We start from the raw sequence: 23,283 nt of genomic DNA, 5'->3' as shown, positions 1-23,283 counted from the left end.
TTCAACTATCTAGAAACTGGTATTTTTTAATTAAAAAAGTCAATAATCTTATATTTTTATTTTAAAAATACTATCCCTATTTATTACAGATAATAATAATAATAATACCTAAATATTTAATTATAAGTATTAAAACTCATTTTACTTTAAGAAGCAAAATTACCTCCTTTTACTTTAAGAAGCAAAATTGGTTATAGATTATTAAACTAATTAGATAGATGCACAAATATTGTTTAGCCTCTCTTCTATATGGCTCGTTATTTTTGTCTAGATTAGTTTTAATAATTTTGTCTTGTGACTTCCAAAACATAATAGATTGACCTAATTAAGAATTAGCTCCACATAAGAGTGTTTTTTTTTCTTTTTTAAAGGTGGAAGACCTACTTTGAAAAGGTGTGAAAACATATAATTTAGAAAGAGTAATAATTAAAGTGCTTCATAACTACTTTCAAAAATTAGCTTCTAATTAGTTTCTTTTATAAAACTAATTTAAAAATGATAGGAACACTAATTATAAACTAGCTAGAATTTGGAGTTTGATGCCACTGTTTATAATGGCATTCAAAAATCACTTATTATATATAGTTGCCTACAATTACTCTATACAACTCACAGCCTTAAATATATATATCAGCGCCTCACCTAAATTTTTGGTCCCATATATATCTCTCATTACTACTCAATGCACATTAGCATGCAATCCAAGTCTGTGTTTGTACCCGTCAACTGAATCAACTTTCTCGGCATTATGTGACCAATGATATATCTAATCAAAAAATTTCAAACAAGCTAGCTACTTAAATTTTTAAACATTTTAAAACATTTAGTCCTTTTAAGAAACGTTATCATATTTATAAAGATCAAGATAAATTTATCCGAATGATTTGAAGACTATTTGTTAACAAAGGTCATTATTTTCAGCAAACAGTAATTAATGAATAAATTTAATTTATTTTCTGTTCAAATGGTCAAAACATGGAATTCTTTACTAATTTACCATTTTAAAAAGTGACAACACCACCACCACTTGCAAAATAAATTATACTTGGTTGTATTTTGTTTCTCTTGTGATTGTATGACTATTACCGATTATATTAACTAAAACTTTAATATATTATAATCCCATTCTTAGAGCACCCTTTGAATCCTTATTCTTAGCAGGTTTGATATATAAATTATTCTAATGGAGCTGAATAAGAGTTGGATTAACATATCGAACAGGCTAGATCCTCGATACGAACAAGGAATTCAGGAGTTCATTCAGTTTGCCTATAGACATAAGTCTCCTGGGGCAAGCATATATTGTCCGTGTATTAAATGTGTTAACAGATATTTTCATAAACGAGATGTTGTGGAGGAACACCTCATTCTGAATGGGTTTGACACTAATTACATAATATGGACGGTTCATGGAGAGTTATATGTGCCTCATCATAGTCGAGAAGAATTTCAAGATCAGGAATGTAATATTGGAGATGATATGGTGGGAATGATACATGATGCACATGGAGTTCCCATAAACAATGTTGGAAGTAGTGAAGAAGCTACGAGATTTTATGAATTGTTGGAGAAGGCAGAAACAGAGTTATGGCCTGGTTGTAAGAACTTTACGACATTATCGTTTATTGTTCGTTTACAACACTTGAAGGTATTGGGTGGGTTGTCGGATAAAATATTTGATATGTTGCTTGAGTTGTTGAATGAGGCATTTCCAGAAGGAGTGTCATTGCCACGATCATATCGAGAGGCTAAGAAATTGAGTGAGGATTTAGGTTTTAAGTACTATAAGTACGATGCATGCCCTAACAATTGTATGCTCTTTTGGAAAGATGCATCAAAGTTGGACAGATGTACTTTTTGTGGGGAGTCAAGGTACAAAGAATACGAGGTGCACGTAGACGACGATATAACGAAGATGAAAAAAGTCGCTTCTAAACAAGTACGACACTTTCCTTTGATCTCGAGACTGCAAAGATTGTTTATGTCTAACAAAACAGCATCGTTAATGAGGTGGCATGAAGAAGGTAGAACAAAGGATGGTATAATGAGGCACCCTGCTGATTCATTGGCTTGGCAATCTTTTGATGAACAACATCCGAAATTCGCTGAAGATAGTCGCAATGTTAGACTTGGGTTGGCTTCTGATGGGTTTAATCCGTTTCGAACAATGACCATTAGCTATAGCATTTGGCCAGTTGTGTTAATGCCATATAATCTACCACCTTGGTTGTGTATGAAACAACCTTACTTCATCTTGTCTTTATTGATTGATGGACCTCGTGCACCAGGAGACAATATTGATGTGTTTCTGCAACCATTGATTCAAGAGTTACAAGAATTATGGAGCGAGGGGATAGAAACTTATGATGCTTCAAGAAAAGAAATGTTTCACATGCATGCAGCATTGTTGTGGACGATTAATGATTTTCCTGCGTATGCTAATTTATCTGGATGGAGTACTCGAGGAAGAGTTGCTTGTCCTTGTTGCATGAAAGAGACGGAGTCCAAATGGTTAAAACATGGTGGTAAGTTTTGTTATATGGGTCACCGTAGATTCTTGGAGGACATGAGTCATCATTTTCGGTTAGACAAGAAGAATTTTGATGGAACCATTGAGAACCGTGTTGCTCCTCCTCAGTTATCTGGCCACAATGTATTCAAAGATGTTGAATTTGTTAAGAAGATGTATGGAAATCGTGAGAATTCTGGCGCTAGTGTTGGGAGAGGAATGGGTGGTTGGAAAAAACATAGTATATTCTTTGAGCTTCCATATTGGCAAGACAATTTGATCCGACATAATCTCGACGTCATGCACATTGAGAAAAATGTTTGTGACAACATAATTTGGACGTTATTAAATGTTTCAGGTAAAACAAAGGACAACTTGAAAGCACGTCTTGATTTGAAAGAACTAGGGATAAGAAAAAAGTTACATCCTGAAGATCGTTTGGGTGGGAAGAAGTATTTACCTCCATCTTTCACGTTGAATCGAGAACAAAAACATGTATTTTTAAAAGTATTGAAAAGTATAAAATCACCCGATGGATTCTCATCAAACATATCACGTCGTGTCCAACTCAAAGAACACACAATGAGTGGACTTAAGAGCCATGACAATCATGTTTTGATGCAACATTTGCTTCCATTGGCAATTAGGAGGGTGTTCAAGAGGAAGTATGTCAGTAAAACTTTGATTGAATTATGCAATTATTTTAAACAGTTGTGTTCTAAAAACATTACAGTAGACGAGTGTAACCAATTGAGGTCACGCATTATATTGGTGCTCTGTGACCGACTGTCGAACCACTCCAGAATTAGAGATCTATGTTTGCATCTCTTCTCTAGTTTGCAGCAAAGTGCACCCTAGGTCATCTCTCACAAGGAGCCTCACTTTCTTCTACGAACAAGAAGAACCAACATAACCAACAGTTTGTTTGGGGGGGGGGGGGGGGTTTGACAGAAAACTAATTATCAAAACAGAAAGACAATGATGGATGAAAATCAATAAAAGGAATGCAACCGGCTGTGTATTTGTCCCCTATGTGAAATCTTCCTCGTCCACTCTATAAATCTTAGCTTGTTAGGTGTTTTAATCTCTGGATATCAAACTTAAAGCATCCCCAACAACCGTCCAAGGATTAGAAGGATTGGAATAACAAAATGAATAAAGAAACCTCTTATAAACAAAATGCAACCATCCACTCTCTATTCAACCTATCCGGAGCTATGCAAAGAACAACCGTTCAAGCACATAATGTTCATTTTCGAGATGTTATACCAACCGGCTATAACATTCTGTTCTCTTAAGCATTTAACAGAAAATGAAACCATGCAAATTCACACAAACCTGCCATGAACTCCATGCATTCACAAATCTGCTCAAACTAAACCAAATGGAAATGAAAAAGATTAAAAAAAACAAACCATGTTTTTGTAGCTCATCCGGGACTCAGATTCCATATGGATTCAAGATACATAACCGGTTACAAATGCTCTAGCCTATCATTACAGCAAGGAAAAAAACAAAGTGGAACAAAAGATGAAGGAAACAGAAAAATGCTAACAACCAAAAACGTCCAGAATCCTCCCTTTTCTCCTCCCTCCAATCCTCTGGAAATTAATGCTAAGAGGCCTTAAATACATGGCTAAGAAAGGAAAGGCTAGGGAGGCTAGGGTTGGGCCTAGCCCAACAGAAAATGAGTGAGCCCAAAAACAGCAAAATTGAGAAGCCCAAGTCTGCTCCTTGAAAGTGAGCCCAAACTCCTTTAGTTGAGCCACTTCTCTAGCCCATCCAATATTCCCTAAAGCCTGGATCCATAGAAGTAAGATAGAAAATAGTGTAAGGATGGTTTGAAGTATAATAAAATAGAAACAATGAAAGATTAGCAAAAATTACTTCAAATGGCGAAATAAGATTGAGGTGAAATGCCAAAATATAGCATAAATATGCATGCTATCACTCTGTCACCTCGAGAAAATATTTCTACCGAGCTTCTTCAATATAATGGAGCATTTAGTTGTTCACCTGCCTGACGAAGTCCAAATTGTGGGACCGGTAATGTTTCGGTGGATGTATCCAGTCGAGAGGTATATTAAGCCATGATTTTTTTTTTATTTGTGAATTTGTTTGTTCGTTTTTAAGTAAATATTGTGAATTTACTTGACAATGTAACTTATCATGTAGGTTCTTATTGACATTGAAAAAGTATGTAAGAACTAGAAGTCATCCAGAAGGATCTATTGCTGAAGGTTATTTGGCAGAAGAGTGTTTGACTTTTTGTGCAAGGTACTTGGATGATGTGGAAACAAAGTTTAATAGGCCGGTTCGAAATTATGAGGGTGCACATGGTCAACCTATCCCAAAAAAAGGGAAATTAGTCACATTGGATGAGATTTCATTGCAGCAAACCCATCGTTATGTGCTAGCAAATTGTAATACAATTTCGTCTTATCGAGAGTAAGATTATTATAACTTAATCTGGTTGATCAATTTTATTTCATAATAAAAAAAATTATACTTTAATTTCATAATTCCTATCATTTGCATACAATGCAGGACACACTTACAATCCATTAGATTGGAAAGAAGAGGTGCTAGCAATCATGAAATTACACAAAAACACCATGAAAACTGTTGGAAATGTATGCCCTAAAGACACGTTTTGTTTAAATTATGGTAATGATGTTTCTTTTATTCAGTTTATGGCACATATATTAATTGCATTTAATTGTTGGAAAGGTGTCCATGCTATTAAGTAAGTGATTCATGTGATGGGTCGTTCTTCACAGTTAGGCATGAATCATGGGTACTTAATAAGTAAGAAAATATAACTCTTGATCTTTTGATAGAACTGGGCATTCTATCATGATAAGATCATTGTGCAATAGATCCTAATGGAGGATGGCTTGCCTTAGCCAGTAAACAGTCCGTTTACTCTAATTGTACAAGCGCATTTGGAATGCGTAGAGTGGACCTGTGATAGAAGCTAATGACAAAGTACTAATTATCATGGAGCTAGTCTATCACTGCTACTACGTGGACGAGTACTCTAATACTTGAGTATTAGTTGGTGGTCTAGTGAACCTAGAGCTATATTCTTAGATTCATTGTAGGTGAGGTCTATTAAAGATCAATATCCTTTTGAGTTGGGAGTATGGTTTCTAATTAACTAAGACAGACTAATACAAGATAGTTTCTGTGATTCACCCCCTTGTGATTGTCCAAGAATAATCGAATAATCCAGGGCCCTGGGAACGTGACTTAAGAGTGTGTGCTTCTGGGTAGCTCCCAGTGATAAGCAAGTACATTCGAGTAGTCACGGATTATTGGACTAGTGATCTAAGGATGGTAGAAGTCATTTAGAAAGGTGTTAGTACATTATTCCTTTCTAAATGATGGGTGTTACGCAGAGGGGTATTTTCGTCATTACACTAGTAGGTCAAGGACATGGCATATGCAAAATTATTCGTGGGGTCAGTGTTACCATATGGTGATAGTTGGAACACTTAGAATGACAAAATATAGCTACTAGGTAGCAGGGATATTTTGGTCATTTTAGTAGCCGTGAATAATTTGTCTTTTGGTCCCCGGGGTAGCTCGATGTAACTCATGTATTTTTTAATACATTTGGCTTGTTGGATGAATTACATTGAGAGAGAATTATTTTATTCAGAATGGTCCATTGGGCTAGAATAAAATAATAGTTCATTAGGGTTTTTAATTAATTAATTGGGCTAACCCAATTAGAAAATTAATTAAAAGGTCTTGGCCCATTAGGGTTTGGCCCACTAGGGTTTTAACCCTAGGGTTCTCCCTATATATATCTCTCTTTAGTTGTTTTTCATCTAAGTCGTTTTTCATTCTTCTTCACCGAAGAGAGGCCACGAGTTCGAGTCATACTCCGGAAGATCGAAAGGGTACGTTTGAGGTCTGATGCGACGGAGCCGAAGGCTAGCAGGACAGCCGTCGTCTCCACCACGCCAAGAAGCTCCAATCGCTCCATTCCGTCCGGTAATCCGCCGCAAAAGTAAGTCTCCTAGACTCTAACCAATACGAGGATCGTTTTTTATTTTAAAACGCTTCCGTTGCATGCTTTTGATCCTCGTTCATGATCCTTCAAAAACTTCCCATTATGGTTTCAAAAACATGTAAGTGATGTCTTAACATGCTGCCACCACACCCTAAACATTCATATCTAACCATCTTAGAATTTGCATATATTTATTTGCGTAACGAATTATAAACATGTTACAAAACAGGTTTATGAATTGCAAGTAAGTGGTCACAATGTACCCAATGAAGTGAAAACATTAGCTGCTGGGCCTCACTCATGGGCATGGAAGTATTCTGGGTACATCGTAAATGGATTCAAATTCCACGCGAGGCGTCGAGAAAGGAGAAGAATGACTCAAAACAGTGGAGTATTACTAACTGCAAATACTGAAAGTTATGCTAGTTCAAAAGATAAACGTCCTATCAGTGGTGATGTTACCTTTTATGGAGTCCTAACAGATGTTGTTGAGATACGATACTCTAACGAATTCAAATTTGTTTTGTTTAAGTGTGATTGGGTTGACAATAACAGAGGGATGAAGGTTGACAGTTTGAATTTCATAACTGTAAATTTTAATTGTTTAATGTATCAAGAGAATAAACCAACAGACGAACCTTTTATACTTGCAACTCAAGCATCACAAGTGTGGTATGTGGCTGATCCTCTTGATGAAGAATGGCACGTTGTCATGAAGATGACACCTAGAGATTTGTATAACATGGGTAAAAGAAATGTGACAGGGAGTTGTGATGAGGAATATGCTTTAATTAGTAATCATGTTGAAATCAACAATGATCAGTCCTTACATGCAGAGTTAGGAGAATCTGATGAAGACTACTCTTCTGGAGAATCTGATGAGGATGGTATGCTAGTTGATATATCAGATGACGACGACAATTCCATTCCTTATACTGCACATAGTGATGATAATGATTTCTAATATTGAAGTGGCATGTATATGTCTTCCTTGCATAATATTTAATGATGTGGTATGTATATATGTTTATGTTTTTAGCTTTTTATGTTTTGATTTGTTATTTTTGTTTAACCTAAATTGATATGCTAACAGATTGTTTTTTACATTCAAATCAATAATAGGCAATTACACTGATGGCACCTAAGAGGCAGACTCGTTGGCCAATTGGATTCATGTCACGTAGTACATATTCACACCACAATGATTCACAATCAATTCCATCCCATCATCCAACCCCAAACCTAGTCCCGTCACATCCCCATCATCCTGAAGAGGACTTGATCCACTCACAATCCAACTCCCAAAACTCACATAGTCAGCAAGGTAAATACCAAAAATTTATATGAACGATAATAAATTATTATTCTTTCCTAATTCAATCTGAATTTATTGTGTTATTATGTTTTAGCAGGTACAAGCTCCATGTCATCTACTGCCAAGAAAGGAAGAGGAATATCAAGACAAATTTCAAAGTGGGGAAAGGAAAAGATTCATATTGAATTTGATGCTGAAGGACAACCAGTTGGGGAGATGGCAACTAAGTTGGAAACCCAACTAGGTGTGATGGTAAGGAGTATTGCTCCCCTTACATTTACTGATTGGAGATCACCAGGGATGGAACCATATAAGGAGCGCATATGGCAAGAGGTCTTGGTGAGTAAATAACGTCTCTCTGATTCTTAGTTATTTGACTCTAAACTTTTATACTCTAATAAGGATATCATTGTAGGATAACACTAATGTACCCACAACATGGAGATCAATTTACTTGCAACATGCTTCCAAGAAGTGGAGAGAATACAAAGCCACCTTGAAGAGGCATTATGATTGTCATGAGACAGATGAGGCTCGCCTGTCAAAAATACCGCCTGGGGTGGACCCAGAACAGTGGAAGGTTCTTGTGGAGTATTGGGGATGTGAGCAAGCACAGGTATGTATGATTTATGTATGGGTGGATATATCAGATGGATTCTCTATGCCTAGTTCTAATATCATATTACAAGTAGGAACGTAGTGTGACAAATCGTGCCAATCGAGATAAGCAAAAGATGGGTCACACCAGCGGTAGGCGATCACATCCTCAGGTTAGACACCAGGTAAGAATAGAATGGATATTAGTTATATATATTTATTGATAATTTAATTAGTAATGCCTAAACTTTAAACATTTAATATATTTCATATCTTATATATGTTTTTAGATGACTATTGAAAGTGGAGATGAGCCAGATAGAATCAAGCTCTTTAGAAAGACACACACCAAAAAGAGCGGAGAGATAGTAGACTCTACATCTTCATATATAATTGTATGTATTTTTAAAATTTGAAAGTTGTAGATATATTTTGTTTCTTTTACTTGTCGACTGATGTAACTAACTTGTGAAATGTTTCTTGAGGAACAAATGGATGAAAGGTTGTCACAAATACCCACAAATGAACAAACCCCAGATTCGGTAGAGGATGTCTTTACTCAAATACTAGGCAAAGATGGGCATGGCAGGGTAAGGATGGGAGGACTTGGAACATGCCCAACTAAGGTTAGACAAAGACAACAGTATCAAGTGCCTCAAGAGTAATATGACCAAATGCGTGCGCAAATTACTGCCGAGCTAGAAGAAAAATTTCAAGTTCAAATCCAAAGTCAAGTTCAAATGCAAGTTCGTGCAATACTTGAGGCAATGGGACATATACCACCAGCTCCAGACAATACACCACAACCGAGACAGGTATGTCGTTCATTAGTGCATTTGATTTAAAATTACATGTTTACTATATATATTAACTAAACTATTTTGAAATATAGCCATCTTCATATGCTAGTGCTTCTGCCACACATGCAAGCACACCATCACCCGAAGCTGAATGCACTGGATTATCGATACCAGAATGTGATCATCATTTAGAGGTAATTCGCTATCAAATAGTTAATATACTTCAAAATCAAATGCACTATTGATCTTGCCCAATTCCTTGCAAAAACCAAGCTTGCCACTATTAAAACCCATTAACTTTAATCATGCTTTGATAATCTGTGCTTGTGGAAATTTGGTAATTTTGATTTGTTTATTTGGCAATTGGATTTCACTTTCGTTTTGGTTTGTTTGGAGGGGCTGAAGAACACACTTTTAGTTTTCTGCATTTTATCTCAAAACACTTTTTAGTTTTAGACTTATTCATATACTCAAAACTCTTTTTGTCCCATTAATGTGATGCTGTTTATGTTTTGCACTTTTCTTTTTTAGCAAAATGATTTGACTGCTTGGGATAATAAGAAATTGGCAATTGTCTTGTGATCTATTTGCGAACAAGATTAAAAATTAAAGAAAAAGGATACTTCTTATCTAGCTGTAGTTCAACTACAGCTAGTATAGCTCAAATAGACACCACATCATTCATATCCAGTGCAACAGTGTCTCAAAAGAGCATATTGCATATTAGTTACATTTTTTATTCCTCCTAGCAATTGGCATCTAATTTAGGTGTTGCACGCTTCCTCTGTAAGTGGATAAAATAAGAATTCCCTCCATATAAATATGTTGTTCCTCGTACATATTTTAAATGTACCCATGAATATACTAGGAGAGCAAATTTGAATTTGACCACTGAGCTGCCATGTTTTTTCAGTAAAAAGCATCGCATCTGGTGGTCCATCCAATTGTTCACTAGTGACGAGCATTACAACATGACAAAATGAGGCAATCATAATAGGCCAACACAGTAAATGGTAGGGGGGGCAACCAAAATCATATACAAAATTGAATTGGCTTCTTTTCTAACTGGATCCTTCTACCATATTGAAAATGAAAAGAAAATCTCTATTTGCTTTGGGGAATAAAAGAAACACGGGTGCTTAAATCAATTAACCACCTATACAAAATTGAAGGCAATAAGGATGAACCCCCTTTTCCATAGTTTTCTTTTTCCCTCTTTCGGCAAGTATCTGAAACATTGCATCAAGCGACAATCAAATTCCAACATAGAATTATGGTAGATGACCAGTCATACAAAAATAAAATAAAAAAATGAGATTATATATAACAAGATTACATATAAATGTAAAAAGGAATTGAAGTTTGGAGCAAAAAATGTAAAAAGGAAGATTAAAAAAAAATCATGATCTAGTTCAACACCACTGGGAAATTCTTACTACTGTTTATTTTTACAATTTCTATGTATATATATATATATCCTTCAACCCTAGTTATATGGCCAATTGTCAACAGGCAAACCACCACTATACATATGGTGAGGGCCCATTTTCACATGCACTTCCATTTACTTTCCAGTCATTCAACACTACTAGGCTACTTGCTGCAACTTACTAGCTACAAGCAGCTAGAGACCCGATCTCAATCCTTCCAACTTGTTGGTTTCGGCCAGAGATCCCGAGCCAAAGTACCTACATGTTTGGCACTCCAACTGGCCCACAAGATCCAGAAATAAGTCAATGGATCTCTCTTTCTCTTTCTCTGTCTGTCTCTCTCTCTCTCTATATATATCATTGTCTATAAATGATTTTACCATAGAAATGACAAACAAAAGCTTCCTTTCATAAGCAGTTGTCAAAACCCTCTAAAAAGAAAACAAAGTCATGTTTATCCCATCTGCCTATCTCTTCTCTCCAACCTTACATGATTTTATTCCTATATAGTATAAGATTCTTAATTTGTATGGTGCAGTTTCCTGGCTGCATGTGGAAGCACAACCCTTAAAATCTGACCTACTAATTGATTGAATACATGACTTTATACATATAACGCATCATGATCTGAACATTTTCTGCTTGTTTTCTTCTTTCGAATTGCCAGGAAAGCTAGCTGTATGTAGTCAGCTGCAAATTCCTTCCAACCTAGCTAGCTGGCTTGATGTTTTCCTTTTTTTTTTGTTTTTGAAAAGGAAATACTCCATTCAAGTAAGGAATCATTCAAGACAATAGAAAAAAGCCGGTTGAGAAAGGGAAATTGCCCACCCTTGCCTGTACATCTAATTAAAGCTTGGTTTCAAATTGGCTCCTTTTAATGTCATCGTTACTTACATTATGTTAATTTGTAATGAGCAAAGAATAGCAAAGAGATAACAGGTTCTATATACTTTGAAGTCTGATTTCACTTGTCAATGACTAAATTTAAAACTAAAATAATTTACCATTCACATGGAAGAAACAGTTTAATTAATAGAATGATTTATAGTTGTGAAATTGAAGTTTATATCAATATACTATTGCCAACAGCCCATTGTAAGTTTGAAATTTATGTTCTTTTTGAAACAGCAATAACAACATGACTTTGCCGTTACTGTTTTACAAATTTTGTATAATATGCAATGTTTATCCCATTATTATTGTGTTTATTTCTGTGTTACACAAAACTGTATCCATTTTTAGTTTAAGTTTTCAAATTTTGTGTTTAGTTTTTGTTTTCAGTTGGAAAAATCAAAACTGAACCTTGCTTTGTTCTCATGGATACTCATGATATTATATACTAAGTAATTCTTATTATTCTGTATGATCAGATTAGTGAATTTGTTCACTTGATGAATAGACGAATACCTCACCACATTGTTGCTGAGGCAATTATTGTGTCCATTGATCCAACCAAGTCTGTAGGGGGAGTAGAGCTAGGTAATGAATTTATTGAAATTAGTATTCAGAAAGTGCTTAAGCCTTTATATCCATTGCCTCGACAATTTTCTGGGATGCGTGTTTTGAGGGATGCTAATAACAGTAAAACTACGATACCATGGAGGGTCTCAGATGTAAGTGTTTTTATATATAGTTATGCAATTTTGATCATGTTTTATGCAATTTCATAGTTAATGTCCATACTTATAAATCTATTGTTTTTCAATGCAGATCAAAAAAATATGATATACAATTTTGGTTGGAGCAGCATGGTGGTGTAATAAATAGTTATCTGAGGTCACTTGGACATGTTTTAGTTTAGGGTTGATTTGTATGTATAAAAATGGTATTGTGTAATGAGACGAGATAAGATCGATCTTTTAAAATTGTAATGGTATTTAAATAGATTTATTATATACAATTGTTATACTTATTGTGTAGTGGGTGAATCTTTTAAAATTGTTGGTAGTTTTTTGTTATACAGGTTTTGCATTTTATTAATGTACAGTGTATAGGTTGCAAAAAAAAATTTTAGTATTACCGGCAGTTTAAAAACCGCCGGTAATAACGTTTTTGGAATAGAATTACCGACGGTTTTAAACCGCTGGCAAAGGAAAAAACTTTGCCGGCGGTTTTCAACCGCCGGTAATGATATTTTACCGGCGGTTTTATACCGCCGGCAAAGTTTTAATTTTACCGGCGGTTTTAAACCGCCGGTAAAATATCATTACCGGCGGTTTTTAAACCGCCGGCAAAATTAAAACTTTGCCGGCGGATTTCTAAAACCGCTGGGAATTCTTATTTTTATTGGCGATTCAACAAAATCGTCGGTAAATTTTTTTCCCCGGCGGTTAAAAACCGCCGGTAATATTTTCCGACGGAGGTATTTCCGGCAGAATAATTACCGCCGGTAAAAATTTTACCGGCGGTTTTTTAACCGCCGGAAAAACTCAAATCTCTTGTAGTGTCATAGGACCAAACAAATATAGGTGAAGCAATTCTAGAGGTCTCGCTATGCTAACTGAATTTATGGATTTAAATGAAGATCTAGTTTGTTTTCTTTCATACATGTATCACATACATGATCCTTTTTAAAGTTTATGTTGGGTAAACCTCTAACTAGTTATTTTCTAGCCAATTTGTCAATTAAGCTCATGCTTGCATGTCCTAGTTTCTTATGCCATAACCAAGACAAATTTGAATTTGATGCAATAAGGCAATTTTCATGTTTAAGCATAACATCATCAACCCAAATAACATATACATTTCCATGTCTATTTCCAGAAAAAATAAGTTCATTTGATTTCAAATCATAAACTTTACATTTGCTTGATTTAAAAGTGACTCTATGTCCTTTATCACATAATTGGATTATACTTAGCAAGTTGTGTTTTAAACCTTCAACTAGGTATACATTTTCAACTTTTGTTCTACTTAAACCAACTGTGCCATAGCCAAGAATTTTACCTTTAGAGTTGTCTCCATAGACAACATTACCTCCTTCTTTGTAGGTGAGAGATATGAATTGATCCTTATCTCCCGTCATATGCTTAGCACTATCAAGGTACCACTTCTTCTTTCCTTCCTTGGATGCCAAGCTTACCTACAAAAAATACATCACATTGGTACTTTTGGTACCCAAATCTTCTTGGGTCCAACAATGTTAGCAATCACATCATCTTTAACTTTTGGAATCCAAATTAAGTTTAATCTATGAGCATTTTTTCTATAAAAGAATTGTTTGATACGGTGTCCCTTTTTGTTACAAAAATGACAAGTCAAACTTGTTTTATAAAGGCTTTGATTGTAATAGTGGTGATCAACATGGTTTTTAAATGAGGGTGGCTTATATATAATATTTCCTTTAACAAATTTTGTTGTTGAGGTAGATGGTATATCATTTGTATATCCTAGCCCTCTTTTGTCTCCAAAAGGTCTTTGACTTCCCAAAATCATTTCTAGCCTTTTCTTTCCTTCCATAAGTTTTTCAAATGATTCCAATAAGTCATTGTTTTTCTTTTCCAATTCTAAAAATCTGACTTTCAAATTTTCTCCTTCTTTATCCTTTTGTTCAATGATTTTCTCTAAGTTGTCATAAGCAATCTTAAGATCATTGCATTCTTTTTCTTTGATTGTTGAGACATTTTTCATAACTTTGTTTTTAGCCAAAACTTTGTTATATGTTTTTAAAAGTAAGTTCTATTCATCTTCTAAGGAATTAAATGAAAGAGAAATGCTACTAGATGAACATGAAGTTACCTCATTTTCTTCTCATGCCATAAGGCAAAAGTTTGCAGCCTCTTCTTATTGACTTGAATTAGAGGAGAGAGAATCTTCTTCATTCAATGTGGCTAATGACTTCTTCTTCTTGTTTTTTTTCATCTTTTTGTATTGAGGGTAATCTGCCTTGATATGTCCTGGTTTCTTCACTCAAAACATTTTAATTCATAAGGAGTATCTTCAGAAAATTTCTTGTTTTCATATGGTTTTCTCTTGGGAAATTTTCCTTTTCTCATAAACTTATTAAAACATTTTGTGAGGAAAGTAAGTTCTTCATCTTCATCATTATTTCACTTTCATCTTCTTCTTTGGCCTTGAATGCTAGGGATTTCATTTTGAGCTCATTTGATTCTTTTCTATTTAACTTAATCTCATGAGTTAATAGTGAGCCTAATAGATCATCCATTGTAAGTGTAGATGTGTCTCTAGCTTCTTCTATGGATGTGACTTTAGGTTCCCAACTAGATGGTAAGCTTCCTAAGATCTTATGAACCTTTTCTTCGGTTGTTATTGTTTTTCCTAAAGCTTGCAAGTTTGTTACAATGTCATTAAACCTTGTGAACATCTCCTTAATGGATTCACTAGCATTCATTATGAAATTTTGATATTCACTAGTAAGAATTGCAATTTTAGTACTTTTCACTTTCTTGCTTCCTTCATGTGTTACTTCTAAGTGATCCCAAATTTCTTTTGTCGTAGTACATGAAATGACCCTATTAAATTCAGCTGGACTTAATGCATAATGCAATATATTGATAGCTCTGGCATTTGTTTCATTAGTATGTTTTTGTTGTTCATTCCAAGTAATGTAATGGTACTAGATATATATGTATATAGTTCAGTATTTTGCATTAAGAAATACCTCATTCTTGTTTTCCGATAGATATAGTTCGAACCATCGAAATAAGGCGGCCTTGAGGTGTTTTGTCCTTCCAACTTGAAGTCGATGTTGAATGCCATTTGGATCTTTTCTCTTTGGTGGTTAAACCTACAAAACACTTAGAGATCTTGCGCTTTGATACCAATTGTTAGTTTCGAATGATGGAAAATATATCCCAAGAGGGGGGATGAATTGGGATTTGGGTAAATTTTTGATAGATTAAAAAGTTATAGCATGCAGAACACTATGTTTTGAAACATGAGGAAGTATGTTTTGAAATAAACCTTTCTATTAAGTATGTTTCGAAATATAGGTAAGTATGTTTCGAAACCAAACTTTCTGTCAAGTATGTTTCGAAACCTACTATGATATGTTTCGAAACTTTCCTCTCTATTTTGCTTATTTTGAACCTTTTAGCCTTTGAAAACGATTCTTTTGAAAGCATGAACAATGCGAATAAGAAAATAAAATAGTAAAGAAAATTGCATACAAGATTTATAGTGGTTCGGCACCCGCTTACTCCACTACCTTCAAGGTTACCCACTTGAAGGAATTTCAAACACAATCACTTTCACTAGCGATCAACGACACCAAGGGTTTTACCACAGTTCACCCTAAAACCTTACACAATGAGTTTTTACAAGCTTAACTCAAACCTTATAACAAGATAAATGAAATATATTGGTATGAAGTGAGGAGAGTTTGAAAGGATGAGAGCTTCGGTTTCAGTTTGCTTCTCCTTTTCACACCATAATGCACACCAAGGATTAATTGAAAGGATCTTCTTTGAGAGCTTGTTGAAAGAGTTTTGTTTGCTTGTGCTTGTGTATGTATCAATATCTCTTGTAGATGAGTATACTCGTGTATGCTTGTAAAAAAAAATGTTCTTGTCTTCAAAGAACTGATATATATATATATATATATCAATAAATAAAATTTTGGCTAATTATAACCGTTAGAGACAAAATGATAAAGTAGGTTTTGAAACACACATTATTGGTTTCGAAACAACACATTTTTACACCGAGATTTCGAAACATACATATCATGTTTCTAAACATCCAGCTTTTATAGCTAGTTATGGACCAAGAGACAGAATGAGTGTGAGACAATGCTTTTAAAACAAAATGATTTTGTTTTATTCTCCACTTGCAAAATATTTGAAATTAAAATATCAGGGTATGGAAATTAAGTCAAAAGGTGACTTTTAGAATAGCTTTTGAATTAAAGTACAAAAGCATGTTGGATTTTCAAATATTCTGCTGATAGAGTCGGGTATTTTGAAACATGCTATGAAGGATTCGAAACATACTTCAAAAACATATTTCAAAACATGTTAAACACAGTTTTTAAATGCTCTGCTGATAGGGATGAAAAAGGTTTCGAAACATATGCTTAGTTTTCAAAATATAACATATAAAATTAACAAACATTTAAATCTTATCAAAAGACATTTAAAAACATGTATAGAAACATGGCAGAATGATGTTTCGAAACATGATGCATAAATTTTGGATTTTTCAAACATTTGAACATTCGTGCCAAAACACTAATCATGCTTGTTTCGAAATATGAAAAATGAATTTCAAAATATGAGATTCTCATAAAGATTTTTTATTCTAAGATTGGTTTTTCATCAAACACATTTTCTCATATATCAAAAAATATGATACAACAGTTTGTAATCTCAAGATTGGATGAGAGATTGATTCGATGGCCTCAAAAGTAGGACATATGGTCCAAGGACCCTAGGGATTGAGTCAAGGCGATGAGGCTTGTGATGGTTTGAAGGGTATGCTCGGATATTCCTGCTCTTGGAATAGGAAAATATCATGGGTCGAGATGATATATCTGTAAGAGGCACACAGGTTGACCAAAGAAGAATCGAAAACCCAAGTATGGGTGTTGGTGTCAAGAAAACTTGAATGTGGAAATTTGGGGATATTATTCAGTTTAAGGATAAGAATTCCTTGAGATTGAAGTGTTGAGGCTTGTGTGGGGATATAAATCTAAGTCATGACAAGAGTCATGAAAGGGCAAGGAGAGCCTAAGGCATAACTAATCTGGGAGGGGATTAGTAGTGTAATACCCTGTAAGCCCAAGGTTTGGTCTAAGAAGAGACTCTAGAGAAGCTAGTATATATATATAGAGGATAGTAAGGAAGGAAACAACACCAATTGGATATGTTTTGGGCTGAATATGGGTAAAGAACTCTCGGGTTAAGCGTGCTTGAGTTAGGGTAGCTCAAGGATGGGTGACCCCTGGGAAGTTCGCGTAGGCCCATCAGGGTAAGTTGATTCGATCCTTCCTATCGCTCGATGCAGCATGCTACAGGTGGTATCAAAGCTGACCCTTGAAAAATGTGGTTCAATGAGGATGGGGAGTGGCGTGGGTGCACGAGGTGCTGAATAAGGAGTAGCTTCTGGCAGGCTTCTAAGATGGCAGCCCCAAAAGGGAGAAGATCTAGGACTAGTTGTAAGGTCATATGATGAGGACGTCATGTGTTTAGGGGGAGAGAATGTAATATCCCGAGAGCCCAATGTTAGGTATAAGAAGGGACTCTAGAGAAGCTAGTATATATATTGAGGATAGTAAGGAAGGAAACAACACCAATTGGATATCTTTTGGGCAGAATGTGGATAAAGAACTCTCGGGTTAAGCATGCTTGAGCTAGGGTAGCTCAAGGATGGGTGACCCCTGGAAAGTTCGCGTAGGCCCATCAGGATAAGTTGATTCGATCCTTCCTATCGTTCGATGCAAAATGCTACAAGTAGAGCATCCCTATGTTGGGGAATTAGTCAAGATGTTTGAGGGAATAGAGTTTTTCCCTTAAAAGTGGTCGATAAGGCATGTGTGCTTGAGATAGAGTGAGTTAAAGTGAGAATTTGCTTGAAGCTCAAGGAAAGGATTCGTCAACAGGCTATGTGACGAGCTCCAAGAAAGGGGTAAGGTTACTTACAATGAGACTTTGAGTGGAGCGTGCATGTAATGCCTATGCATGTCATGGCCAAGGTAGGCATGACGTAAGTAACTTATGGACTCTGAGAAGAGTAGTGTAGGAACTATACATGCTAGATGTATATGGTATAATGTGATTGTATCGTTATGGCGATCCCAAAGGGGATGTGCCTAGGGTATGAGTAGACCCTAGCTGGTTTCAGGATGAAACAAGGTCTATCCTAAGGAATGATGGGTGTGTGGCAAATGGACCCTAGCGAGCATTTGTATGAGATGGAAAATCCCTAGTGAGTTGAGTTGGGATTTAGAGGAACCCAATTCGAGGATGAATGAGTTGGGCATGTATTAATCTGCACGTGAAAGCCATAGGATTAACGGTCCATGTTGTGAAGGGCCAAGAAACCGTTCATGTGTGGATGGATGAAGGGATAATCAAACCCTCATTATGACGCTTAGGGTCAGGTGGGACGCCTAAGGTCATGGGAGATGAGGGATGAATAGACCCTCATTGTGAGTTTAGGGGTCGGGGAGGACGCCTAAGATCATGATATCCTTGTTGGGGTGATGAGGAGGTTACCCAATGAAGGGTATGAACGGGTTGTGTGGGTCGAGGGGAGACGCAAGGTCTCGACTCACCTAGAGGGTGATAGTATGTGCTCTGAATGATGGGTGTTGGAACCCGAGGTAAACTCAGCATTATGGTTACAGATTGAGAGATCGAAGTTAGTCGGGTCGTTAAGAGAGGGCTGAGCTTATCGACTTTGTGGCTAATGATGGACTTGGGTCCATTGTTAAGGAAAGTTTGAGCTTTCAGATTTTGGTTGAAAAAACATACATTTTTTTGAAAAAACATACATCATTGTTGAAAAAACATACATTGCATAGATGTTTCGAAATAGTATACACTGAAAACATTAAAAACCTTTTCAAAGGGGTTTCAAAACATGCATGGAAACATGACAGATATTCAGAAGAATATACTTGAAAGCACAATCCACAGCATGAATACATCACAGATTCTTTAATACATAAATGTAAATAACAAAGTACCCCTTATTTGGATTCAATAAAAATATCTAAAAAATCAAAATCCAAAACAATAAAAAAGTAGATTTTGGGTTTTAGTACAAACTTACGATTTTGTGATTTTACCACCTCCAAAATATATACTTTCTATTTAACAAAAAATTCATTAAAAATCATTTTAACACTAATAAATGTTAGATATCAAATTATTGGGAGATAGTTTTCAAAAAAAAAACTCTTTCTTATACATTTCCTTATAAGGTGCTAAGCTTCTAGGCTTGGTAAAAAACAGGGTTTTGAAGTCTTGATACTTGAAATGCTTTTGGTTTTCATTTTCACAAAGAAATACATGATATTGAAATTGATGTATGTTGAAAACCATAGCCTTGATTCATGACTTAGGGATTAAACCAATATATGTTTTTCATCATTAAAACTAATGTACAAAAAGTACAACAACAACCATTACTGAGCTTGTCCTGACAAGGAGAGTGGGAAAGCCCTGCACCTAGCGACCTTATTCCATCCATGTAACACGGCCACTGCGAAAAAATGTTGTTAGTGTTTCTTGGGGTCCTCCCTTCCTGAGTATACTAAAAGTTGTGGTAGTTCAAACCTTGATTGCCTCTAGAGTTCCTCCGATAGAGGGAACCCTTTTGGGGGAGTTATCTTTGGCACCATCATTACCTACTTTTGTTCTAGCACATCTTCTATGAGGCGTTTGATGTTAGACACGCTAAGTGTTTCCTGTTTTGCTTCATTTCGGCAAAGAAACTAGTCATAAGGGACTCTTGAGTGGATGCTTTCTGTTGCCTCTTTGTACATGGGAGGTTTCCTTGCCCTTCTGCCATATTTCCTTCTCGAGTCTATTACTTCCGAGACTTGACTATTCCGCCCTAAAGTTCTGATTCTTATCCCCTGCCGAGGGGCCCTTGGAGGGTCATCTTGGGATCTCCAATGTTCTATTATCGTATCGATTTGTCCCATATAGGGAATGTGAATGTTCGGCATTAGTTCACGTAACAAAGTAGTGACTTCCTATAGTCTTCTCATATTCTCCTCATTGGACATTTTGAGTTCGTCATTCTGTTTCTTTAGCTCCTCAAAATTCTTCCGCAATAGTTCATAATCTGAGAGTAAGACCGTGGTGGAGCTATTCTTGAAGTCCCCACGAGGTTTCCATTTGGAATTGAAGATTGCCTAAAGGAGTGTTGTTCCCGACTAACGGGCGCTACATGTGGGACTTGCTTCTCTTGCCTTGTCGTACATCTCCTCAATCCAGCTACGCGTGCTTCTCTTCTCTCCGAATGCTCCATGCCACCCAGCTCGGTGGTATGGTTGCATTCGAGCACAGGAAAGTTCTCAGAACACACTTCGTTGCTAGGGTGATCTATCAAAAATTCTGGTATTGTAGAGTGCATTGGGTAGGGGCCCTTCGTGGCTCCTGCCCTGGTATAGGGCACGATTCTCAAGGATGGCTGTCGACACGTGGCGACTACTGAATGGATCAAAGCCAAAAAAAATGGGGGAGGTTGTTACGAAGCTGCTGCGAGGCAGCTGGGCCTCGCGGCAAGCACTACCGCGAGTTAGTTGTGCCTCGTGGCTGCTGCCTCACGGCAAACATTGCCGCAAGGTAGCTATGCCTCGTGGCATGCGTCCGCAACGCAGCTCGCGATAAGTAGCCGCGAGCCTGCTTCTCGCGGCTAGCAGCCGCAAGGCTGCTTCTCACGGCATGCGTCCGCAAGGCTGCTTCCCGTGGCATGTGTCAGCGAGGCAGCTCGTGGCTGTAAGACAGCCGCAAGGCTGCCAGCTAGCGACAATTTTTGCTGCCAACCTCTTCATTTTTTTCCATCCCCATTTATATATATTTTTGTATTTTTTATCCTTACTTTTCCCTGTCACAATAGGAATAGTTTTCAAAATTGTTGTTGTGTAAACCTGAATTGTTAACTAAACCAAATGGTCATGAGGGACATCTAGGAAGTCAAAAGGGCCCTAAGGGTTGTCCGATTTTGTGAGTGAGGCAACCCTGAAGCATTTTCGGGCTAAGAAAAGGTCCTGTGAAGGCACAGGGACGAAATCGATTTTATCGAGTAATTCTTCGTTATTAATTTTTGGAGAAATCAAGATTTTAGTATCTTTGTGGTAATTAAATTAAGACTTTAGAGGGTCCAAGTGCAATTAACAATTCTTAAGTGGAATTAATGAGAAGTTGGAGTGGGGTAAATGTGTAATATGCATATAAATATATATATATATATATGCGTGTGTGTGTGTGTGTGGATTAGGGGTCAAGTTTACAGTAAATTTGAAATTTTATCTTGCATTTGAGAGCTTGGCAGAGAGAAAGAGAGAGGCTGAGAGCTTGGGCTGAGTTTGGAAGAGAGGAATGCGCGCGCGTGCACACAAGAGAAAGAAAGAAAGAGTTGGGATCGCAGGTGGTTAGCCAGAAGCATGAATAGCGACCATGGCTGTGGAGCGATGGAGGTAGCAGTGGGCAAAGCTGAAGTGGCTGTGGTGGTCGATGATGGTGCTAGATAGAGCTGTTGCAGCGAAGGAGGTGGTCGGTAGTGGCTCGCGGTGAGGTAGCCAAGGGCATCTGCGGTTGGAGGCTAGGCGACGGTAACGGCGCTGTGCGTGCAGGCTAAAGACACGGGAGGCTGCAGTGGCTCACGGTGGTGGAGGTCGATGGTGGAGATTGGAGGCAGGCAGTAATGGCTAGCGGAGGCCAGGCTAAGTGGCAAGTGGCTGACAGCCGTGCGTAAGAGTAGCTGTTCGAAGAAGAAGAAGGAGGAGGAAGAAAGAAAAAAGAAAAGAGAAAAAAAGAAAATAAAATAAAAGAAAAAGGAAAAAATGGGAGAAAATGGGGGGGAATAGCCGAAAAATTTCAAAAAATTAGGAAAAAAATTGAAAATTAATTTGGGGCTCGAGGAGCATGCCAGAGGCTCAGAAATAAAATCTGGGCTTAGGGTTGCAGGCAAAGAGGTAACGCTGGTGTGGGCATTTTGCCATATTTCACCTCTAGATTGGTCAAGGTAAATTAATTAAATTATTTTTGAGTTAATTGCATTATGTGAGATAAGGTAGAATAAGCTTTGGTTGGATTAAACTCTTGGTTGGGGTTGTTCAAAAACATGGGCCTTAGTTTAATTTCTAATATAGTTGGGTTTTTGTGTGATTGCATCTAGGTTCTGCCGAGGAGACAGTGATCCTAAAAGAGTTCGGAGTTCAGGCCGGCATTCTTGCTCTTAGGAGAAGAGGTTTCGAGCTAGGTAAGGGATGTCCCCATGGATGGGCTACCTTGCGAATGTTTGGTAAAATTGATGAATATATGTTGTGTGCAGTTTGCTTGTTATACATGTTTTATAGGTGGTCTTGTGGAGTCCTATGGCCATGGGGAGACTAGATGCATGCTAGGGGTAAAATGGGAGGTTATTGCCTCAAATAGGTGGGTTCAGAGGGCAGTGCCTTGCTAGTCATGCATATTTACTTGTCATTGCATCTCATATATTATCTTATTTACATTCATTTGCACCCTTACTGAGTCATTGTGACTCATGAGGTTTTACTTCATGTTGTAGATGTTGCAAGTCCAAATGCAAGCAGTGATGAGATCGAGAGCATGAAGTGGCGACGAGTGTTATCCCCTGATTTTTATGTGGTATTTATTCCTCTATGTATACATGTGTGTTGAATGTATATGTTATTAGGTATTGGACGATATCCAGTTTGTTGTAATCAACATAGTGTAATATGTGATTATGCAGATTTATTGTTGTACGTGGCTTTGGTTTAGTTGAGTTAAGATTGAGATTAAGTAAGGATTGAAAATGAATTTTTCATAAATCCCCAATACTCAGCAGATTTGTATTATGTTATTTTGTGCCTTGGTCACCCTTGGCATGTTGTGAGACGAGCTGAAGAAAGGTGAAGTTCACTTGGGTTTCGAGTTCTATTTGGTTATACTTCCTTTTATTGTTTAGGGACC

The 23,283-nt window shown here is 36.7% G+C and overlaps 1 protein-coding gene across 1 annotated transcript; it reads left to right on the top strand.

Annotated features, from left to right (window-relative positions):
• Positions 1 to 1,183: 1,183 nt before the first annotated feature.
• Positions 1,184 to 7,494, top strand: LOC127794789 (uncharacterized). The gene is made up of 3 exons (XM_052326040.1): positions 1,184 to 2,961; positions 4,685 to 4,823; positions 6,760 to 7,494. Exons 1-3 carry the CDS (start codon positions 1,184 to 1,186, stop codon positions 7,492 to 7,494), a joined length of 2,652 nt encoding a protein of 883 aa, XP_052182000.1.
• Positions 7,495 to 23,283: the final 15,789 nt, after the last annotated feature.

Source organism: Diospyros lotus, chromosome 2 (genome assembly GCF_014633365.1).
Source record: "Diospyros lotus cultivar Yz01 chromosome 2, ASM1463336v1, whole genome shotgun sequence".
Taxonomy (NCBI): domain Eukaryota; kingdom Viridiplantae; phylum Streptophyta; class Magnoliopsida; order Ericales; family Ebenaceae; genus Diospyros; species Diospyros lotus.
Note: the sequence above shows the minus strand (reverse complement) of the source record. Positions and strands in the feature narration are given on the sequence as shown.